Source organism: Solenopsis invicta, chromosome 4 (assembly GCF_016802725.1).
Source record: "Solenopsis invicta isolate M01_SB chromosome 4, UNIL_Sinv_3.0, whole genome shotgun sequence".
Lineage (NCBI taxonomy): Eukaryota > Metazoa > Arthropoda > Insecta > Hymenoptera > Formicidae > Solenopsis > Solenopsis invicta.
This window is the reverse complement of record NC_052667.1, coordinates 20263885-20289104: the sequence shown is the minus strand read 5'-3', so window position 1 is coordinate 20289104 and position 25220 is coordinate 20263885. Positions and strand designations below refer to the sequence as shown.

At 37.3% G+C, this 25220-nt stretch overlaps 1 protein-coding gene across 10 annotated transcripts in view; it reads right to left on the bottom strand.

The window, feature by feature from the left end:
• LOC105205822 (protein roadkill) overlaps positions 1-25220 on the bottom strand; it is a 150944-nt gene that overhangs the window by 35941 nt on the left and 89783 nt on the right. For 2 of the 10 annotated variants that reach the window (XM_039448215.1, XM_026138327.2), the window contains exon 1: positions 18583-19582. The exons of 2 other annotated variants lie outside the window; for them this stretch is intronic. In XM_039448215.1, the coding sequence (XP_039304149.1) occupies positions 18583-18737 (155 nt within the window). In that variant the 5' untranslated portion in view covers positions 18738-19582. Of the gene's footprint in view, positions 1-18582; positions 19584-25220 lie in introns of those variants that run through there. 6 more of the 10 variants (XM_039448214.1, XM_039448216.1, XM_039448218.1 and 3 more) reach the window with 6 other exon arrangements.

The following is a 25220-nucleotide window of genomic DNA, read 5'->3' as shown; positions in this document are numbered from 1 at the left end:
ATAAACATTTCTATATGTAGTAAATGCAATCACAATTATAGTGAATACAACGATTTTTTTCAACATTCGCTTACCGTTTACGTAACAAGATTGAGTAAGTTAACATAATTTTTTTAACTAAATCAAGTTAAAGTTAATGGCTTATAAAATTAATTTAATTGCGTTAAAGGTTACACAAGCAAAAAGAACTAACTAGTTAAAAGTTAAGATTAAATTATAACTTGATTAGAAATTGATTAAAAAAGTTAATTTTGAAAAACATTGATATTAAATTAAAAGTTCGTAAATTTTTAAAGTTAGATTTATATAACAAAACAATTATTATATGTATCAACAAATAAATTTAATATTTCATTTGTAAATTAAATTTATATGAAATAACAAAGAAATAATGTTTTTTTCACTTATAATTTTTTTCTTTTACTTATTGTTAGATAAACTTAAAAAAAAAGTTAATAAATTAAAGTTTACGTGTTTAAAAAATAACTATTATAGTTCAACTTAAAAATTACATCATTTAAAAGTAACCGAGTTATGTTAAAAGTTAATTTTATTGTTTAACTTTTAACTAATTCCTACCAAACTCTACAATAATTAAAAACTATAATTTATATAATTAAAACAACTAAAGATATAGTTGGCACCGAAAATGACTATGAATTGTAGTTAAATTATGCAACCATCTTTTTCTCTCATTGTCAGTGTAGGTCTAATAAACAAGGTTACCTAGCATTTTTTGTCATTAGTTATAAATATCCGGTATTCAACAATTATACACAGGAGAAAAATTACTACCAAATCAATACAATCATAAATAAACGAGAATATAAAAACTTTACAGTTCGACAATCCATTTCAGCCAAATATTTTAAAATTTTTATTTCAATATTGAAAAACCGCTAGACGATCATTAATAATATTGTGTATAACAATATTCTATAATTCAAAACGAACTCGATATAAGCCCCAGATGTTCAATACTAATGTGCAATATAATATTCTAGAGAACAATGCAGAACACAATCACTGTTTTGATAACGATAGTAGTGAAAAAATTCCAATTCTCGATCTAAAAATATTATCTCCTATCCGATATTTTTCCCCTACAACTCATGAAAATTATCATTGAATAAAGGTGAATATATTTTTCTCGATAAAACTATATAAAATTTCTTCATGCAAGCAAGTTACGTCGTTATATATTAAACAGTAATTGTTGATTCAATAATAATTTTATTTTCTACAGTAGTGGCCACAACCCAAGTTATTGTGCCGCTTATCTGCTTGTTAAACTCGCGAAATATTCGTGGCACGCAATAATCTATTCTATCGAATTATGGGAAATTTTTGCCTCCGATATTCGAGGAACGCCAAGCGCTCGTTCTATACTCGAAACAATTGCGTAACAAACCGAAGCGGCGAATCGCTCCATTTTAGCGGCTTCCATGCATGTTAAATTATCAGGCTCCGAAACGTGCGTCACGAATGGAGCTGTTGTTCGGAGAGGAACTGCTCAGAAAACGACGAGAGCGCGAGTTGTTATCTGTCAGTCGCAGCGGACTTCCTTTCTTCGTTCACGCATTCCCGCATGATGCGCAGCGTGACTGACGTCACGAGGCACTTGCGACAAAATTGATTTAATAAAACAGTTTCTTCCGAAGAGAGAGAGAGAGAGAGAGGAAAAAAGAAACGAAGGCCAGAACCATACGTCAGCACTTGCCAAAATATTAATAACGACATAATAACATAAAGTGTTGTGAAAGAAGTTGGCGCGAGCTCTGCTCTTCCGAATTCCTCGTATTTTTTTTTTTTGTTTTGTTCTTGAGAATTCACTCGTGCCGAGCATCGTTCTCGACGCGTTGCACATTTGCCACGCGCTGCGTTCGTTCGCGGCGCGCACCGATTCAAGGTTCACGGTTACGATAAGAGGCGTACGAAGATCTCCTCGCACAAAGAGGCGCACGATGACGAACGTCGCCTCGCTCGGACGAAGTGAGAAGCGACGCCGCGGCATCGCGCGGATTATGCATAATTCTTTTTTTCTTTTCTTTCTTTCTCCCCCCTCCCGTTACGTCGGACGAGCGAATTAAATAATTGCGAAACGAGTCGATTTACGGCGGGACACTCGGGAATGTAAAATTTACGCGCGCCGCCGCGATGCTAAGCGAATATCCTCCTCCCTGTATAACGGCTGTTAATGATGGTAACAATCGTCGATATTAATTCGCGGTGCGCTTCGGTGCAAATCAGTTTCCCGATTGGAATTCAGGCTGCGATGCTTTTATTACGCGGAAAATAATGGAAACGCCGGCAAGCTGTTGGCGATACACGTTAATACGATCGAATAATAATTCGCATAAATTACTGAATGAAGCCGCTGTTCTCTTCGCGGTACGCGCACTTATACATCTATCTTCGATTAACACACACGATACTGAATATCGTTAAATGAGGACATGATGTGTCGACAACATTAAATTTTTAATCGACACGTGCGCGTGGATGTGCGAAACGATTCTTCGCGTGAACCTCGCACTGACCTCCTTAATAAAAATTGCTGAAAGTGTTACGTAGGTAAATTATTAAACGCCGCGATTTGCGTGGCTAAGTGCGCTCTTTGCTGAATTAATAATATTGCAAAATAAATTCAATCACATTAATCGCGTATCGCAACAGCACGCCCTATATATATATATATATATATCTGGGGTAATAAAAAGTATCGCAATCTAAATTTTCATCCGAAACTCGATTTGCACAAGTGCACGCGATTTACCGCCGATGGTCGTTGAACTGTCGTTAATATAATAAACGTTACAAATTGAGAAAGTATATTCGTAGAACGTAATTTTACATTTCGGGACGCGCGCTATCTTGAAATCAACTAGTTTTATTATTAAATCATTATTTATAACTTACAAAAACATTTTTTGTCCGCGTGTTTTATGTCTTTAAAATTCATGACACTTAAAACGCGTGTGCTCTTTATAGATCTTCCAGATTACATTTAACTTCCTCAGAGACGAATTTTTAAAAGTTAGAAAAGGGCAATTTAATTTTTTGTTTACCTATCTTTGAATCTGTGAGACACTTGAGGCTCTTTAGGATATTTCTCAAAGAATTAAGAAAATCGTGAAAACACAACAAATAATTTTATATTGCATTTGAAAGTAGTATAAAAAGTTTGACAATTTTCTGTTTGGGTAAAAAATTATTTCAGTAAGCAGTGGTCATGTGGTCTAATAAAAATATAAATAATAATGAAATCGTGAAATAAGAAAACTGAAAAAAATCTATTCATTTAATTATTTTAAATATTCAAGGTGATTTACATAAAGTTTCATTGCGATGCAGAGATCAGTTCTACAAAATAAACAAGATTTATTTATTTAAAAAATAACTAAACAGAATCACAATAAAACTTTGTACAAATCATCTTGAATACTTAAAGTATAATAAACAAAAAATTAAGATGTTTCTTAACGTTGTAAAAAATAATTTAATTTATAATAACAAATAAAGTAAACAGACTATAAAAATATATTATTAAATAAAAATAATCTTGTTCACACAACTTTCAAATGTAATTTATTTGAAATATGTAATATTAAACACATTTCCAAATTTTATTTACTTTGCAGGGACTACACGTTTTTAAAGAAGAGAAAAATATTGCGGTAAATATTGCGAATTTTTTCCTGTACCCAAAAGCAATAATACAATTAAAAAGAAAATTAAACGTGCATACATGTGTTCCCGTTTCCGAAGATCTTAATCTCTTTTATAAAGTAAAGCGATTGACATAAAATATGTGAAATAAAGCAGATTGGAATATTTCGTTACAGTAATTCTATGTACAATTTGTAAAGTTTTAGCCTTACAAATAAATTTATAAAATATTTGAAATAAGCAATATTTAATTCAAGTATATATATCTTTCCGCGTATACGCAGAACTTTAATTCAAGTAAATATTTCATAAGCGAATTTGCCAAGAAAAGAAACCTGAGTTGATGGAAACTTAAGTTTCCCTCTTTTCATAGCGTTCTTTCCCTCTGACGAGAGAACGTCTGTTCCTCTTAGCAATGATTGTGGGATTAAGATGAAAGATGCTCTCGCGAACACGACGGTGCGAATCTCCTTCTGGCTCTCGGACGTTCGTCCTTCTAGGGCCGAAGGATTGCTTTTCTTTGGGATCCCCACAAGGGGAGGGAAGCTCCCCGGGACTCGACTCGTTTCTAACAGGGGCCAGTGCCCCGGTACGTGGGATATACCGGACGACCTTGGGCCTCACGGCCAATTTGCGAGGTCCGTTCCCTGCAGATGCGCCCTTACGGCCGGCTTATTAGCGACGAAGGATACCCGAGGCACGAAGGAGTACCCTTGGATTATGTGTCCCTTCGATACCTCGGGAAAGCAATCATGACTGTGCACACATTAAACAAAAGGTTTTGTGTTCAGTCTGCGCAAAGTCGTGACCTGTTTAATATTTAACAGTCGGATTCCACCGACTTTGAACTATTATACAGAACATTATTCTCGTGCGCTAATAAAAACACGAGATTTTTAATTTCCTTCATTCCAGCAAGTCACGATTTTTTTTTGAAAAGAATATGGATAGTCTTAAAGTACACTAATTATTTATATTTGAAACTAGTAACATTTACTTCAAATGCTTCTGTGTACGCACAGATAAAATATATACTCGACTTACATAAATATTATTTTTTTTTTTAATATTTTCCAATTTCATATATTCGCCGATTTATTATAAGCATCAAATTTATTAAAAATATATTTTGCATCTTAGTAACTTATAGTTCAGTCAAGAATATTAAATTAGAACAAAAGTTTGATTTGCTTGTTGTTTTCACTTTTCTTCAATGCAATTTTATAATATTCTTCGAAAGAGTATAAAGTCTTCTTTGCAGTATTAAAATTTATGATGAGTATATTTGAAGATAACTATCGAGAAAATATTCTCTGTTAAAGATAAGCGTTGTTTATTAAAAAGTAAATTGAGTAATCGCTTTTCTAGGCAGTATTGATATTTTTCTGCGTATATAGTTCAACTGATTCTTCATCTGTCCTCTCTCTCTCTCTCTCTCTCTCACCCTCTCACGACTCTTTTGTTCTTTCTAAAGTTATAACGCTAGCTATAAACCTCGAACAATATTGTCTCATTTTACGATATTTAATGGTAATTAATGATATTTGCGAACGTATATATGACGACAGTTGCTCTCTTATCATTTCGATCGAATCTCAGCCACGTTATTTGCAATTTTCTCTTTTTTTTAAGTCTTAATAAAATTTATATTCAAGGTGCATATTAATAATGTATAATATATACAGAAAAAAATTAGTATTATATTAAAATTAATACAATTAAAATCGAGAAAGGCCATATTAATATATTTTATTTTATTTAATGTATAAAAACATCACATTCAAAATCTTTAAATCTCACGAATTTAATAATCTTCAACAAACTGAATTAAACAAAATAAATATTCATTTTTATTCCGTAATGATTTTTACAAGTTAAGAGAAAAAAAATATTGAACCGGAAATAAATAATGTATTCAAACTAAGAATTAGAAATGTTTAATACTATTATCAAAACAATTGTGTTCTCGGTATGACTATTATAAATTATTAAAATAAAAAAAATATATATATAATATTGCTGAAAATTAAGTTTATCGAATTTTTTAAAGATTTTATTCTATGCGAGACAATAATTGTTAATTTGATACTAATTTTTTGCGTGTACTTTTACACTTGCAATTTGCCATTTTTTTTTCTTCCTTTGTAAAGCAGTTGAATTGTACAATTATGTAAATGAAGAGGTATACTTGAATATAACCCACAGAAAGAAAAAAATTGATCGTTAAATATACCGGATATCATTAATGATCTCATTGTTCGCTCCAAAATAACTTCGATCACAAAGAACCCAAGCATCTGTGAAAACATCCGTGATTAACATCATTTTCAGAATTCTATATATATATAACGGAGCTCTGGTTTAGAATTTCCGAGACGATAGAATTTTCGAGAAAATATCAGATTCTTAAAAAAACAAATCCGTAGAAAATTCTTACATGAGAATCGATAAATCATCGACTCTTTCATTTAATAAAAAAAAATGTTGAAAATCAATCCCGATTAAAATAAAGTGATCAATTTCTATGATGAAATTTTGTAACCCGAAAACGGAATATAAAAATATCGTTCAATTTCTACCTTTACTTTTACTGTAACGAAATGCCAGAGTTCCCGTGAGACGTATCTAATTTCTGAAATTGAGAAAGACCGAGAACTTTTATCAATTGTACGAAAAGCCTGAAAACAAAGTATGAATTTCTCAGAGATAGCAGTAAAAACCTTGTAGCCAATTTGGCCTTCGATCGTGTATACCGCCGTTGTTTGCTTGCCGTTTGGTTGCTCAGCGATAACTTCGATAAGCTTTCGCATACTATACAGTTGCTTACGTAGCCTTTCTGCGTCGTTGACGTCCCCTCTCTTTCCCTTTTCCAATCAACTTAACCCTTTCATGATAAATTCTTTCATACGTTCGTTTCTAACATCTATACGAGAAGGTGAATCGCCGTCTCAAAAATAATTCATTTAAAATAACGTATTTAAAAGTATAAACATCCTAAAGTTATTTAAAGTAATTATCCTAAACAAAAAATAAAGTTGTTAACTCGATTAAATTTTGGCCACTTTGGTTTCAAGTTTTTTTCGCTTTAAGATATGTAATTTGTAATAGTTTATCAGCCTTTTGCAGATTAATATGTGAAATAATTTTTCCACCTGTCTAATGAATGCTCATTATTGGATCAATTTTGTTAATTTGCATTTGCATATATTGTGCCTTCTTCTCGTTGCTCTTATTGTTGATTAAATTTCTTCACAATTCAACTATTTATGTATTTAAGTTAAGTACATAACTAAAGTTAAAATGTTTTATGTTAAGTTAAATATATATACTTGAGCTGAAGTAATTTAAAAAGTTGAAAAAATTTAGTCCAGTTAACGACTCGTTTTCTCGGTGTAAGGTAAGCCGTAATCAGGCACATTGTTCAAGCATAAAAATATAACGCGTGGCATCCGATTGCGACGATAAATTTTATTGGCCCTGAATAAGTGAACGAGAGAGAAGAGACCGACAAGTCTCTCGCCGCAAATAAAATACACCGCCCATTTCGCGCAGCTTATCACAAGATCTATATAGAACGTTTTGAGTAATTGCAAAGAAATTACTTTAACGAGATGCGCATTAAATCGCGACGAGGGTAGCCCTTTACAAAGAAGCGAACGAGCGAAACTAAAAAGATGGGTGAAACTTTTGAAGAAATCTCGAAGAGCCTTTGTGTTCGAAGAACCGATTCCCTGTGATTTTCTATCCTGCCAAGAAGGAATCCTACCTAGATGGGATTCGACACGGGCTAAGAAAAGCGAAAGCGAGAGGGACAGGATGATTTTCAAGGGGACCTTCCGTCTGGTTTCTCCATAATGGAAGTCGGTTTTGAATTCCGAGGGATCTCTCCGTTCTGTCGTCCATTACGGAAGAGGGGAAGCGAACCCTCAAGGGAGACGTACGGCCCTGTACCCTTGAAGCCGAAGGTTGCTACCGAGCGCGAGGGACAACCTTCCCTTCTTCCTTCCCTCCGCCATGCTTTGCCACCACCACCAGCACCTCCACCACCACCGCCGCCACTACCACCACCGCCATCATCGTATCCTCCTCCTCTTCCTCCTTTATACTTGGCTTTATTTCATCGAGTCCCGGACATCGATTGGCCTCGGCTACCGTCCGCACGCGTGTGCGTGCGTGCGTGCGTGCGTGTGCGTATGGCTATAATAATATTCAAATAATTCCCCGAAACGTAAATCACGTACGAAAACTAGTGGCGTCGAGATACCGTCGGCTGCGCGATCTCGATTTAACGGAGGAAAAAAAAATCGCATCGAAAGATTTATATCGATTGCCAAAGCGGTACTCCTGAATAATCACGTTATTCTCTTCATCGAATCTCGGATGTTTATCGGAATCCTTGAGAGAACGAGGAGAACGAGTGATACAAAAGTTACAGATTTTTCGTCGAGCCTCTTGAAGTATAGTATCGTACACAGAAAGAAAAAAATTAACATCAAGTTAACATTCATTGTCTCGTATAGCGAGACTATAAAATCTTTAGAGTTTGACAGTCTTGTGTTTCAGCAATAAAAAAATATTATATATATTTTTACTTCAATATTATAATAGTCAAAGAGCGTAATATAAATTTTTTTTCAACAATAAAAAACGTATAATTTTCTTCCAATATTATAATAGTCAAAGAGCATAATAATTTTTTTGATAATAAAAATGCAAGTATTAAAAAATTGTTGATTTAAAAATACTATTTCGTGTCTGATATCTTTTTTCTTGACTCGTGAAAATTAATCAAGATGAGCAATAAAAATTAATAAAAAAAAAATTAATCGAATAAAGATGAAACATTTGTCTCAATGTAACTATACAAAATCTCTTCATCTTCAAGTTATGTGTATTTAAATCTTCATCAAATTCTTTAGATTTTATGAGACAGTATTATTGATTTAATACTTGTTTTGGTTTAATACTTGTACAGAGAAGAAAGAACATTCTTAATAAAACAAAGAATATTCTTGTTTGAGAATAATCTTTATTTTCAAAATATTAAATATTGAAACAGAATTGCTTACATTTGCTTACGTAAAGAAATTTTGTATAATTTTATAAAAAAAAAACATTTTAATGATTCAATATTAATTTTCGAGTTGAAAGGAAAAATATCGGATAGCAAATAGTATCTTCAAAGCACAAAATTAAAATTTTTTAATACTATTCTCTCTAAATCTCGTACAGTGAAATGCCACTGTAAAAAAAAAGTGAAAATTGAGCCCGTGCAATTTTTAAATGGTTTTTCATTTTACGAGATTTAAAGAATATCAAAGCAACCATTTCGCGTTCCTCCTCAAACGCAGTGTTGCTCTAAGATAATATAAAATTATCTAGATAAAGACAAGAAATTACATATGTCTTACATGAGATAAAGATTGATTTCATCTTAATTTATCTAGATAAAATTACTAGCTCAGATAATTTTTATATAATATCGCTACCGAGCAAAACGCAATTTAAGATTTAAAACAATGGTCATATTTTTATTTCTAAATGTTTACTTCTTAAAATCAAAAGTTCTTAAAATAATTTAATCGGTGAAAAAATAAACTGCTCTTTGAACATGATTCAACATGTAAATAAAACTCACATTGTATAACGACTGACAAAATTCTTTGTGTAAAAGTTTTCAAATTTCAAAAATGTTCCTGTTAAGATAAATGGTTGCATTGAGACTAGGACAATACTTCATTCTTATCATTCTTCGCATTACCTTACATAATTTGAAAAAAAGATAACACTTCTTTTATAGAAGATAATATATATTATTATAATAATCTATTTCTTTATCTAAACGATTATCTAGATAATTTTATATAGATAAAAGCAAACACTCCTTAAACAACTGTCATAATGTCAAAATAGAAATATATTTTGCTGAAATTTATTAATATAATTTAATAATAAATTTATTATCAAAGTATATTAATAAATTTCGGCCAAAAAATTAAATTTAAATTAAAAGATTAAATTTAGTGGAAGGCTTTTATTGACAACAAATCATTTATTAGCAATGCAGATAACATAAATTTATTATCATAAATTTATTATCAAATTCTTTGAAGAAGACTTCGAAAGATTTTGAAGAATAATGTTTTGCTTATACAGAAAACGATGCTTGTGAAAGAAAAGAATATATATTAGTTATGATTTGTGACACTAATGCTTGATACTGCTTTCCTCCGTCTAGCGAAGTAATCGCGACATTTGTTAGATCCTCGCGACACCGATTTACCGAAACTCTCGGTATCTGCATTGCTATACGATTTGTCAATAAAGCCTTCGACTAAATTTAATACACACTCGATCAGAAGTGGAACGTCGGTCGCGCGCTAATCGAGGTGACGCGATCGAACGGGGAACGGTAATCGATGTGTTATTCGGAATATGGACAGGTGTTTTAATCTACGACGATTGTGTCGTACGAGACGAACAGTGCACGGTTAAATAGACTTCGTGGTAGTGACGGTGTGCGGTGTTGGTAATAGTGTGCAGCGGATGAACACTTGCACGCGCAATGCGCATAACGCACGCGCGCGCGCGCGCGCGCGCGCGAGAGAAACCAGCTGTTCGGCGGGGGCACAAAGGCACTCAAAGTCATTCCCAGCTTTTGCATTCGCGCTGGCTGACGAGAAAATATTGTGACGCAAACGATAACATTACCGCGAGGCAAGGCCGCGGCTTTTCCGATTCGTCGTTCGTCGTGACGCGAGCTGAACGCGCCTCCAGATCGCCTCGTGTCGCTTGTTACGTGACCGTGATTATGTAAAAAAAAAAAGGGAAAAAAATACGGAGTAATTAACTATTCATATGTATCAACAATCGCGCTCGAAGCTAAAGCCAGAGTAATCAAGACCGAACGAAGCCATCGAGGCGAATTGCTCATTCGTGTTTACTCGCGCATGTTTGCCAGGGATTCGGTCTGACCTTAGAAGTAGCGAAAACGTGCGCCTGGAATTTCACAGCGCGTATTCTGAATGTAAAATATGCAATGACGCCATAATTAACTTTATTTAAATTATTATGAACGCTGAGAGAAACAGATGGTTGGGTCTACTATAATTCATAGTCATTTTCAGTGCCAACTGTAGATTTATAGTTGTTTTAACTGCGCAAATTATAGATATTATTACTAAGCGAATGTTAAGTTATTTATTATAATTGTGATTGTATTTATCACGCATGAAAAGTGTTTATTTGGCATTTATCATCCATGTTTTGATATTTTACTGTAATAGTATGTTTGAAATTATCATAAATTATAATTAAATTTTTTCAGTTCATAGAACTATGAAATATAAGTGCAGAATTTACACACGCACTGAGAAAAAAAATGGTTGCAATCGCCGTAATTTAACTATAATTCATCGTTATTTTCGGTACTATGTATTTATAGTTGACTTGATCATACAAATTATAACTATTAGATATTATTACTTCATAACCAATAAGCGAACGTTAAAAAATAGTTATTTTTATTACAGTTGTGATTAAATTTACTATATAAAAATGTATTGGTAAAGACGTATTTGGTATTTGTGACTGTAATTAAATGTTAAAATTATGAATAATATATGCTTTATTTTTATAATCATCACTGCGCTGAGAGAAAAAAAATTGTAGTGGTAGCAACTATAAGCATACAAATTTTGTTAATAAAATTATAATATTAAGCAAACTATATAGTATGCTTACTATATGCTAAAGTTATAGTTATTGCAACTAAATTAATAGCGTTAAGAGAACTAAAAAAAAAAAAAAATAATTATAGTATACTCTATAATATAGTAATTACAACTATTTTATATTAGTTCTCTTAATCATTAACTTAGTTGCAATAACTATAATATAGTTCACTTACCTATATATTATATTTCTATTAACAAAATTTGTATGGTTGTCCCCTTACAGTTGCCACCACAAATTTTTCTCTCAGTATGTTACATACAATAGCAACCTACAATGTATCATTCTAATTAAAGAAACGATTGCAATTATCAAATTTAAATGTAGTTCAAAAGTATAACTACATTTAATTTATAATAATTATAAATTTAAGTTACAAGTAATTATAGTATTTCTATTATTTCTTTGATCAATGTAAATAATAACTGTAAAAATAAAACCTAATCAATTAATTGATCACTTATAATCACGAGTATTAAATACTTTTCCCTCGGTACATTTTTTCACATTTGCGACTGTCTTATATCAAAAATCAACGTCCAGCAACGCCGGATCTTTAATTTTTAATGACAGTTCGGTATCGTTACATTGTCGTTACGCAGACATTACGTACGACAAAAAAAAACTATGTAATGACAATGTCGAACGATACATAAAATAGACCTACAGAACTTCCTTACTATATATTCAGAAGCGCACGAATACATTAAAGTTACGAATTAGAAAGCGTCCAAGTTATATAAATCCGCGACTCGGTAAATTTTACAAGTGAAATTTATAATACATCGCGGGAGTCGCAAGACATCGAAATGAAAAGTCGCATTAATAAAATCGTGATTTACGATTCTAAAATTAAAGTCCCCGAAGTCTCCAATATCAAGTTGAACTCGAAATACTTTTTCGCCTCGGCGATCGTTGTTTAAACGTGAACGAGAAACTTTCGATTGGCCACGCGGGAGGGGGAGACGAGTGACCCGCGCGCTAATTGCGCTCAATAAAGTTCGTTACGCGTGCAATCCTGACGTCGGAAATATTTCCCGCATTAAAATCCCCCGGCCGTCCAGTTTGATGCTTTTCAATAAACGCGAAAACGTTACCTGACCAGCGCGGTAAATCCGCGGATCAATCGCCACACACGACCGCCGAGCGGCAGCGAGGAATTAGAGATAAGCGCGGCAACAGCTGCGAAATGATTGATGGACACGTCGCTATAGTTTAATAGTTCCCGTCGAATTACGGGTAACGCGCGGCCTTGCCGCGGCCCGTTTCGCCGTGAATGGTTTTCCTTTCGTGACGTTAGAGGCGCATCATCAATGCGTTTCCTTCGGCGGAATTCAACGGCTCGACGCGCCGCCGCGCCGCTCGGCGAGGTAACAGCGAATATAGCGATCCTATGCAAATCACGCCTGCATTTCCTTGGAAGCTGGTTTCTCGCGCACGCGGCTGAGGCTCTTGCTGTTGGTCGAATGTCCGCATTATGCGCGTACAAATACGACACGAGTCAAGTGGAAAAAAAAAAATTGTCCGCGCCCCCTCCTCCTCACCTAACCTAACCTTTCTTTTTACAGTTGAGAAACGCCTTTATGGGTCCCCGGTCCTGTGAGGACAGGATGCGGGGTATGTGAGACTCTCCGACCTAACCTAGACGTGGCCGGCATGCTCACTAAAACCCAACTTCTTCCGGCGTCTGGGCTCGAGACGAATCACGGGATCGAACTAGCATGCACCGCGATCCGTCCTAAATCACCTAACCTAACCTAACCTATCTTATCCTATCCTAACCTCCCCCAAGGGTATTGTACAAAAGTGCCGTAACCGAGGAGATAAATGCAAGCGTCATTTCGGTAACGTGGCCGTCGAGGATCGTCTAGACTGGGTGTTTCGTGGAAGTAATAGAAGAAACACGCGTGAACAAGACTAAAAGGTAGCCTGTAGACTTCGGCCAATCGTAAATCTTCGGCGCGATAGGCGAGAAGGTCACGACGGGAGCTACGGACGCGATTAACTGTAAGGAGATACGGAAATGTGCGCAGGTAGTCGACGCAGTGATGTAAAAGATGTGTAGAGGTGATAGAGTCGACTGGATTGATAAGCTGCGCGATATCCCGGAACAGCGCACGGTATTTCCGGAGTCACGTATTTCAGCCAATAACATTGGTGCAATTAACGATCGGAAGTTTTAACACGGGAATAATCATCTGATTTTCACACTCCAGCGGCGAGAAAGCTCAGTTTTTTTTTTCCTAATCGAAAATACATTCAAGAATTAATTTAAGAATTTACCTTCAAAATCACTGCGACAAAAAAAAAAGGTTAGGTGATAATCGAGCTTTGATGACTCAAAGTCGAGTTGAAACGTTTTCGAGCCGAAGGTCGGTTAAATAGAGGTTTTGCATAATGTAATAAAAAATTGCGCTCCATTAACCGCGCCTTGCTCTTATTAGTCATTTAATTATTTTTATTGATTCGATAATCACGAGAGTACGTCATTATTTATTTCTGGTGAAATAATTTCAATAAAATGTTTCACGAATATAATAAAACATTTAGTAATATTTAATAATTATATTAGTAGCAAACATAATAATATTAATTAAATGATTATTAAATATTACTGAATGTTTAATTGACACTTTCAAAGCTTAATAACCATCATCCAGGCTTGATTGTAATTACCAAATTCTTTTTTCAGTAGTGGAGAGATATTAATTTCGAAAAATTTTATTTCCTTTAGTGAAATTTATAATACAAATTTTACTGAATTCCATGAAAATTATACAGCAAAATTCTCGGAAATCCATGTTGTCTCGCAACTGCTACGACTGTGAGAGTAAATTCTCACAATTAGAGAAAACTCTACAATATATATACATATATTTAGATAAAGTATAATTAATAACAGCGATTCTTAATTAAAGTGTAAAAAAAAGATGATTTTCGCAAAAAAGGATACCTATTTTCAGGATAATATTGTATTGAAACGATCAAAAATATTTTTTCATCAATTGGAGATTTATCAGCAACGCTGTTTTTTTTTTAACGCATCGTCGGGCAATGACATTTCGACGGGGACAAGACTGAAATACTTGAATTCCTGAATTCGAAGTAATCGCCGATGAGCGCGGACAAGCGTGAAACTTGAAATCAAATTAAAGTCGCTTCATTATTAAACTCGGGCGGATTTTAAGGGGCTTGCAGAATTTAACAGGGGATTGTAGAATTTAACATTGCAGGTTCACGCTTCGGTCGTGAGTTCTAAATTGCGCGACATTTCTAAACGCGTCGCCAACATTTATTGCAGACCTCGCAAAACGGTATTTGTGCTACAAACTTCATGAAGTTTATTTTAATACGTTGCCCGTGCCCGGCGAGTTTTATACCGCGTATACACAGAAAGAAAAAGAAAAGAATTTGATAACAAAGGCAAAATGTTGTGAAATAATGCCAATTAAATATTTAGTTAGTATAACCAAAAATAACTTTACTTTTCTATTTAGTAAGTACAATTAAATTTCATAACATTTACAAAATATTTGGAAAAGTAAAATTATTCTTAAATTATATTAAATATTCAATTGATATTATTTCACTCAGCGTGCGGTAGACATTAACTCGAATCTTTTTTCAGCGTGCAGGATAATTTTCATTATAATAAACACATGTGTGTATGTTTGTGAATAAAATATTATGTAATACACACGGTTAAACAAGAGTAGTATGTTAAATAGCGATTTTTTTAATTTTTTTCCTCCGAGTATTTATTTTAAATTATTATTTGCCTATATTTATGTGATATAACAGTTTATAATTAATCTTTTACGAACGTTTAAAAAAATTTTAATAACGCCGGTTACCACTGAAAAGTCAGGCGCGCGTGATTGCCACCACGGCAATCAAAGTATTAATAAAATTTTATCGAAATTAATTAACGCTGCGAGCGTGGCGGAGGCGGAATAGTCGCAGCAGTTCCCAGGATTACAGAATTACAGGTACTTTTTACATTCGCGGAAAGAGCGTAGCAGTGTCGAGGAGACTTGTCACGGCTCTAAAAATAAATCGCTGAAATCGCGATCGATGTAAGAAGGGTTGCGGCGAGGGGGGAGAGGGGGGGGGAGGGGATCGACGCAGGAGATCAGAGAATTCGTCTACAGTCCCATGATTCATCGTCTTCGAATCGAGTCTCGTGGAAGCGTGGAGAAACGGGAAGCAGTGACTAACGGTAACGCGGAGGATCGCGTCCTATTGACGAAACTAGGAATACCGATTTCCGCATATTATTTGTATACACACGGTGGCGCGCAATTAAAAGCGCCGACACAATGCGCCGAGGGCGCGCGCTCGCGTAACGATCGAATAGGCAATTTACGCAATTGCACGTTCATCGTTTTTCAAACGATAATTTAAGTATTCTATTTCTGGGATGAACGTTACACCGACCTTATGACTTTCAACTTGGTGAGCAATTGAATCGTAGTCCGTATCGGCCAAGCTCGATAAGAGGAGATAACAAAAATGTAATGGCAACGAAGCCACTTTGTCTCGCCATGAATGGAGGACGCGTTGCTAACCTCAAAAATATTTTCCCTTTCCCCACGCATAGCGAGTTTTTTTTTAAGTTTGAGAAATAGTCTGGTAATTATAAAGAGTGCTATATTAGACGAGAGCGATGTGTTATTGTCGCATTCCTTTTTTTGTTTTTCGACCGTTCTGACATCAGTCAACATAAACACGAAGCTTTTCGAATATTTCGTGGTTGTATAAATTGTGTTTACAAATACACGTACGTCGATTCATTTTACGGCCGGAATTCGTGTTGTTGATTCTTACATTTAAGACCGTCTTAAGTACCATCTTAAGATGCCATCAGCCAATCAGAAAGCGGGATTAGTATCTTAAGACATTACTCGAGACGGTTTTGAAATAAGACTCAACTATGAATATCGACCCACAATTACTATCTCTCAGTCTATTTCTCCAATGATAACATGTTTATCGTTGTTTATAAATTTGTTCCAAAATTAAGCATACAGAATTTTCTCGCGTTAGAATTTACTCTCAAAATTATGGTAGTCCTAAAACAACAGGGACGTTGAAGAATTTTACCATAAATCAATTAAATTTTAGTATAAAATTTAATCCAACTATTTTATCACACAAATATTTAATCAAAATTCCATCGCATGAAATAGTTTGGTTAAATATTAGTTAAATATTTAACTAAACGATTTTACATGATAAAGTTTGTTTATGAATAGTTTGTATGATAAAACAGTTTGGTTAAATTACAGCACCATGTAATACACACTCTTGATATTACGAAATTTAATGTACTTCCAAGTTATATTAAATCCAATGTATCTCTAATTGAAAAATATATTTGAAAATGTCTATTAAAAAAGCATTTAAGAAACATTTTAAACATTAAATGTTTTTAATGTACCTACTTGAAATTTGCTTCCGTTACATTAAATTCTGTATTAAATTTAATGAACCTTTTATAACAGTGTAAAGGAAATTAAATAACTTTTATACATAAAAAATATATAAAATTCGTTTAGACTGCTTTGTGTTACATAACCAACATTATAATTTGAATAGATTTGATTAAAATTTGATGTTTAGAGTCTACTTTATGTTACACAACTGTTTTACGTATAATATTTGTTTGCTTAGATTTTATTACAATTTTAGTAATTTTTCCAAAAAATACAGTAATATTCACGTAAAGTAGTTTGAATTTTACTAAAATTTGTTTAGTTTATGTTACACAACTATTTTTACGCTATAGTATAATTTGATTAGACTACTAAAATTTTACAAATTTTTTTTTTTTGTAAAAATATAATAAAATTCATGTTTCCCACCGACTATCGTGATTTTGAGGGAAAATTCTGAGAACAGTTCTCTTCATGCGGACAAGTAATACGGATACAAGAACAAATTTGTAATAAATAGATTTTTATATTTCAGAAATATAGTTGATACTAAGGAAAGAGTGATGTGTTCGTAAAGTAAAAGTGACGGGTAGTAATTAAATATTTAGAAACCGAATCGTCTTCTGGCCGGAGAACATTTCGCTCTCGTTCGGTTCGACGTTCGTCGCGAGTTCTCGTCGCGCAACGAGCCTCTTACGACGAAGGAACGAACGAACGAATGGACGGACGAGTAGACGGACGGATGAACGAACGAGTGAGCAAACGAGGGAAGGTACGATAACGTCGGGGAACGTTTCTACATTCGAATTCCATCGAGCCGCGGCTCTTGGCGTTCACGGTCGGACGTGTCTATATGAAAGCAGGCGGCGGAATCGCCGAGCCGTGACGAAGCCCACATCAGGCAGCCTCAGGAAGGTCGGCGTCTAACGTAAAAAGGTGTATTCACCTTGATTCGCGCTCCTTCGCTCGCGACTTGACCAAGAACTTTCCAGTCGGCCAGCGCGAACGCGAATCACGACGCGACGGCTGGGGGAGAGAGAGGAGCACCGGACGGACGGACGGACGGACGGACGGACGGACGGACAAAAGAACGAACGGACGGCTAATGGCCATCGCCGCGCGATACTCTTGGCCGCTATCCTCGTCGAAGGGACGACGGACGGACGGGTCGTTGACCGTCGTCTTCGCGCACGTCTTCGCCGAGGCGAGTGTGTTCTGGAGCCCCTCTCTCTCTCTCTCTCTCTGAGAGAGAGAACCTACCCTCCTTCCCGGCTAAGAACACGGTCTACATTTTTGCGATCGTATCGTCGCCTTCCTTTCGCCCCTCGTCTTTCGATCCGCGACGCCCCGCCACGTGTTCCCTCCCCCTTCCCGCCCCTCGCGGGGAAACGTTCTCGCGACCGCGCCGCAGTCAGGATTCCGGAAATCCTGGAAGCACGATTTTATCGCAGCCGCGGCGCGAAGGAAAGGCAGGAGGGGGAGGGGGGCGGGGGAGGGAGAAATCCGGGTGGAAGGAGCGTTCTCCTCTTCGTCGGTGTCTCGCGTGCTCGACGACACTACCGGCTCTCCGTACGGATCGATGCGATTACTCGTCCTCGTCATCGTCGTCGTCGTCGTCGTCGTCGTCGTCGTCGTTGCGCGCGTACCGGTCAAACACGGACGTGCCCCTCGGGTTCCCCCGGGTCGCTCCCCTCCCCTTCCTCCCCCCGCCCCGTGTGTTAGCCCCGGACGGACGAAGACCCACCCTAGCTCCGACAACGGCGAGCCGTACGATTGTACGTACCGCGCCAGCGCCATCCTGACATGAGACAATCCGGGCCCGGCGGGTGTCGACAGCAAGGTATCCAGATCTGCGAGCGGCGACTTGTCGTTGACACTATATCCCACTACTGGACACATGCGCGCGAACAATTCTTCGTCCTTGAACAAAGCGCGAGTTCGTCATAACTTCCGGCTGAGTCGCGAAGAGAGTACCCTTGTTCCCCCTCTCTCTCTCTTTCTCTCGTTCTCTATTTCCTTCAAACTGTCGTTTACCGGACGACTCGATCGAGCGCGAAGCACCGGCGGTTCTATATATATCTCTCTCTTTTTCTCTCTTTTTCGCGCAACACGATCGACAACGACGATAATTACCCGCTTGCCGCTTGAGAATTGCTCCGGAGTCGGTCCTCTCCTCGGTATCCGGTCACTGTCACCACCGCATTTTTACCGGCGTCCATCCGCCAGATACTACGACGACAACGGCCGACGGGAGAGAGCGACGACGAGAGACTTCTCCCGGAGAGAGATGCGAGACGCGCGACGGTCGCCGTCGTCGTCGTCGTCGTGGTGTCGACGATGCTGCTGCGGTGTGCGCGATGCGCGGACCGACGACGCTCTCGTGGAATCAATTCGAAGGAGAAGAGAGCTCGCTTCGTTCTTCCTCTCGCCCTCTCTTTCTCTCTCTCTCCTTTCTCTGGCCCAATCAATCGCCAACTTGCGTTTCGATCTCTCTTTCCCGTCTATCTCGCCGTTTCTCGCTTCGTTCTAGGTTTTCTCGACTGTCTCCTCGCTCCGTCAGATCGCCGTCGATGTCGTGCAGTAGCAGCAGCAGCCAGCAGCAGCAACTGCGTGCGTATCGAGCGCCTCCACACACACAATCTTCCTCTCTCGCCTGCCGCTTTCACGAGGTACTCTCCGCGAACTCGCGACTTCGACTCCGACCTGCGGCGTTGCCTCGACTGAGCTGAGCAGAACCGAGCTACTGAACGCCCGCTGGTCCCCACCCCCGGCGCGCGCCGCGCTCGGCCGAGCTCGGCCACGCTCGGCCGTCTCCGCGACCTCGTGTCGTGCCAGAGAGAACGACGATACGATCTCTCCCTCCTGCGCTTCGTTCATCGCGCGCACCCAAGGCTCCACCTCCCTATCCTCTCTCTCTCTCTCTCTCTCTCTCTCTCCCTCTCTTTCTTTCTCTCTCCGCCACCCTCCGCCAGGAAATTCTGCCCTGCGAGCATGTGTGTGCGCGCGCGGTGCCCGCCTCGTCGTCCAGGCCATACCGAAATTGTATTAAACGCCGTTTCCTGGACTTCGACCGCGGGCAGCACTCGTTTCATCACGCGGGCTCTCTCTCTCTCTCTCTCTCTCTCTCTTTCTGATCGACGAATTTGGTCTCCCGCGAAAACGAGAATCCGCGTTTCATGTTTGGGAAATTTCATTTTCGATGAGAAAGTTTCAGTTTCGAGAGAGAAAGAGAGAAAGAAGGACGCGCGATCCCGTCCTTTGTCTCGCGGTTTGATGAGCGGGATCGTCGAGAGGGAACGAGTAGAAACGTATCCCCGCCGCAAACAAATAACGAACGGGGCCTTGAACGCGCCCTCCGCGCCACTTTCGACAAAGGCGCACCACCCGGTCGAGGATTAAAGCGGAGGGAAGGGGGGGGGAAGAGAAAGAGAGAGAGGATAAAATCGAGTCCTTCAGAAAGACGAGGGTCTGTATGTTTCCAAAAGGAAGGGATGCGACCGAGAGGGTGGTACCCTCTCGACCATTCGGTTAGCGATTCTCCTGCGGATGGAAATGTTTCTCATTCGAGGGATTCCTTCCCCCTCGCTTTGCTGCACGACACGACAAAATCGAGCCGGATAACGACGTACTTGGTTTTTCCGATTATCGAAAATAATCATTTGAAAACTACACGACGATGAAGATCGAACGTTCTTTCGAAGCGTGAGATTGCTGCTTACCGAATAGTATTCCGAATAATGTTCTTAATTTTCTAAAAAAAGCAAAACCGAGGAGATAAAAAAACAGATTTTTCTCGTTTCGAGAAAAAATTGTTGTTTGACAGGAAAATATGGAAAAAAAAATTATGTGTGCATAGTGAAGAGCAAGAAAATGAGATACTAGTGTTTCCGATTTTTCCGAAAAATAAAACTGATGAAAAAACAGATTTTTCCCATCTTCTTCGAAAGTACAGAAACACATCTGTGATAATAATAGCAGACTTTATTGATGAATTACTTATTAGAAATGTGAAAGCTCTTAAATGTGAAAGAATTCTTAAAATGCGTATAAAATAGTAAAAGTGACATCTTTATAAAAGAATCTGGAAAAGTACGATATAAGAGGAGAAAAAAAAAACTAAGAAAAGATGGTTCTTTTTCCAGAATTTTCGACAATTTTTCCAGGCTAAGAGTATTACCCTCGAACACACTCTTAAAATACAAAAGAATTTTTTAAACTATTAACATGTATAAAACAATAAAGATGATATTACCTGAAAAACAAGAAAAACCCAGAAAAGTACGATGAGGAAAGAAAAATCGAAAAGATTCTTTTCTGTAAAATTTCGACAATTTTTCTGGGTTAAGGCTCTTGATTTCTCAGCCGAGAAATCCGCGTGAATTGACGGTGGTGACGTAGTATCGCGGAAAAAATTAGAACTAATAGACGTGAAACGTGACATGTTGAAGATGAAAGCATGTCATTTCGTTATTATGTGTTTCATTGTGAAAATGTGACTTGTCTCGTATTTTCCAAATTCGTAGTAATGGGCCGCAAGTAAAATTATCTTTGAATTTTATACATAGAAGTATGTTTTTTAATCCTTTCAACAGTTGTTCGTGTGTTTTTTTCCTGTCTGAATAAGCTTCACTTTACATGTTTTTTACGACTATTTAAAGACTATTAGTTGGAAAAGGGAGAGTTAAATCCCATTTTTACAAATGCTTTAAAGCGATTTCATTATTTTGTTTTATCCAAATTCTCTTTATTTACAAATGTCACGGATCAAACTTCAGCTTAACCGTGTATTTTCCTGCCCGATAAGCTTCACTTCATGGGCCCTTTACGACTATTTACTGACTGTCAGGCGAGAAAAGGATAGCCGAGGCCCATTTTTACAAGTGTTTCAAAGCGATCTTATTATTTCCGTTTTATTCAAATTCTTTTTATTTACGAATGCCACAAATCAAACTTTTACGTATTATTTTTCGCTTATAACCTCACGACTTCAATATGGCCGCGGCGAGTAATCAGGAGCCTCAAGAACATTAGTCCCGAACACGTATGCACGAACGTGCGATAAGCATGTATCGACGGTTTTCAACAGCACCGGAAATCGAGAGAGCACGCCCGCCTCTGTTCCGTCCAGTTACGTGAAAAAGGGGTCACGAAAATATTTTACGAGCCCGTTTAAGGTGTCTTCCTCTCGGAGGGGTCGGCGTCAATGGGACCGTGACGTTGTACCGGAATCACGCACGACGGTCGTGACATTGTGAGAACGACGTGATACCGGGAGAGAAAACCGGAATACATTTCGGGCAAAACGGCGTTCGACGGTTTACCGCACCGCGGCTGGACATCCGGTGTGTGCACAGCAAAAGAGTACGTAAGCAGGACTTTGCAGAACAATTTATCAAGAATAAAAACCTAAAACGCGAGAGAAGAAAGAAAAAGTTGGAAGGCGTGAGACGTCATCACGCGTATAATTTAGGAAGAAAATAGAAATATTAAACAACATCACTCTTAATTACTACATATTATCTTTCTAGAATTCTAAATTCTAACGTCAGAAACCTCGATAAAGTTAACACATAATGTAAATGAGAAAGATAATTTGAAAATAGAGATTATATCTTTTTTTCACTTGAAAAAACTGAAAGGCTTTGTCTCCCGATGAACGTTACGCAATAAAGTACGTCAGCGAGACTTTATAGAAATTTATTAGAATAAAAAATCTGACGCGAGAGAAGAAGGAAGAAAAAGTTACAAGGTGTAAGACGTCTCACACACGCACGCACGCACGCACGCACGCACGCACGCACGCGCGCCCGGACACACACACACACACACACACACACACACACACACACACACACACACACACGCGCACGCACACACACACACACACACACACGCACGCACGCACGCACACACACACACACACACACACACACGCGCGCACGCACACACGCACGCACACACACACGCATGCACGCACGCACGCACGCACACACACGCACACACACACACAATTTTGTTCTTGGAAAGAAAATATAACATAATAATAAATACTCTTTTTAATTTCTGAATATTACTTTTAAATAATGAAATCATTTTTACTTGAAAGGATAGTTTTTTCATCTTTTATATTAATAAAAAAAAAATCACATATATACGCATACGGCTAACAATCTCTCGAATCAACTCGTCGAGCCAAGCGTAGGAACGTTTGAAGAGAGAGAGAACGAGGAAAATTGTACGTTTTTGAATTTGAGTTGAAGAAGTTGGTATTAATAAGCGTGACCTCGGGGCGTAGACTTCCCTTGACCCCCTTGAAAAATGACCCTGAGTCCCGTACGCCCCACGGCGCACGATAGTCGCGTTTTATATACCCTCTAATGGCTTGCTACTATTTCCACTTCTTTTATTCGCATGCGCCACGTTTTCCCGTCTGTTGTTTGCCGTTATTATTACCGAAGACTCTCTTTTTCCGTCGCCCTCCCTGTGCTTAATGCACAGGTTCCCGATATATTACAGGTTTCCGATATGCGGACGCCGCTTCTTTTTTTCTCTGGAACTCAACGATTCTCTTTACGCGCAGCCCTCCTTAGGTTTCGCCCTTTGGGTGTTCCATCTCATTTATTATCTCTTTTAAACGAACCTAGAATTAATAAGGTCCCTCCGTGATGCGTGCGCGCAAAACATTTTAAAGAACCATATAGTTTCAACCACTTTAACTCGTAAATTCGCATTTTACCGAACGAGGGATATATTCCCGGAGTGTAATTGAACGGCGAACGTTTACGTGTATCTCCGTCCGGAAAGTTTGGAGCAATTTCTGTCGTGGATAAGTAAAATTGAGAACGTGCTATGTAATACAGGTATAGTTACGACTGCCTTATTGCCGACTGCCTTATTGAGCGCGCGAAACTTCTCCTGGAGAACTGCGTGAATGTAAGTCGGCCGCAATCGCACGTGGATAATCCAGTGACTAAGGGTCGCCGCTCGTAAGCGCCTTCATTTAACGCTTAAATACGAGAGAGAGAGAAAAGCAATTTTCATCCTGCGATTACCTCAAATGCGATCTTCATATTCGTGAACAAATAAAATCGAGCGGCAATTTGACGTACGCATCGTGGTATAATTTTAATTACAAATACTTCGAAGAAACGTACATACACACAGAGATACAGAAGCTGAATAAAATTGAATAGAATTTCACAATTGGAGAGAATGATAAATGTAAGCTTAAACACACAGTAAAAAATTCAGTGTTGAATTTAATACATTTTGTACGTATCCCAAACGATTTACTCATATTTTTGTTTTAACACAAAATGTGTAAACAATAATATAGATATCATATAAAAATCAATAGAAAAATACAACGCTTTGTGGAAGCATATTTATTCAGTAAAATTAAGTTAATTTTGTAATATGTCAAATTAACGCGTCATTCATTTATATATCTTATTATGAGAATTTACATTTTAAATGAAGAGAATTTTCTCGTAGAATTTATTTTTAAAATCACGGATAGTCGTGGGATAAAATGGATTTATAGAAGAACTTTTTTACACTTTTATTAAATTTTTATCAAACTGCTGCATAACATATAAAATAGTAATTTTAGAATATGAAATAATTTGCTAAAATTTTGCTAAATTTTACTGAAATTAAACTTTTCTTTCGCGATTTGAAAATAAGTTTCTAGAGGTGTACTGCGTGGAGATTACCTGGTCACATTTGTACCTCTTTTGTGTCCGATTTACACACATAACACAAAAAAGGTATAATTCGACCGGATAACCCCCGCATGGATAATGCTAATGCCGGCAATACTGCAACTTTCAAGCTTCATAACACGAAAAGTACTGACTAAAAAAAAATTTATTGTAATGTTTTGAAAAGCTCTCGAGATAAGCTACGAGATTATACAATAAAAAATGAGGAATTTCATTTTAAAAAATATCAATCACCTTGACCTGGCCTTGAGAAGGTCATTCAAGGTCAAGTTCATATTTACATCATATCTTCCCCTTAATATCCTACAACTTTTGTCTCAGACATTTTTCCATATCTAAAGTCGTTTTCGAGATAGAAGGTCTGCGTCAGACTTTACAGATACCCTGTATTTTAGCAGATACAAAAAAATAGTGATAACTTTTTGTTGTGACATCTAGAAATCTACCTACATCAGCAAAACAGGTTTTTGAGGGTTTGTTAAATTAATATTCAGATATCGTGAAAATTAAATACAAAAAATTTAACATGATTGGAGTGTTACTGATAGATATAGAATATTTTTTACTGTGTAAGATTTAAGCTTAATTAGGACAAGATATAGGCGCGCACATGCGCGCACACATAAGCTGCATTGCATTCCTTAAGGAAGACACTTAA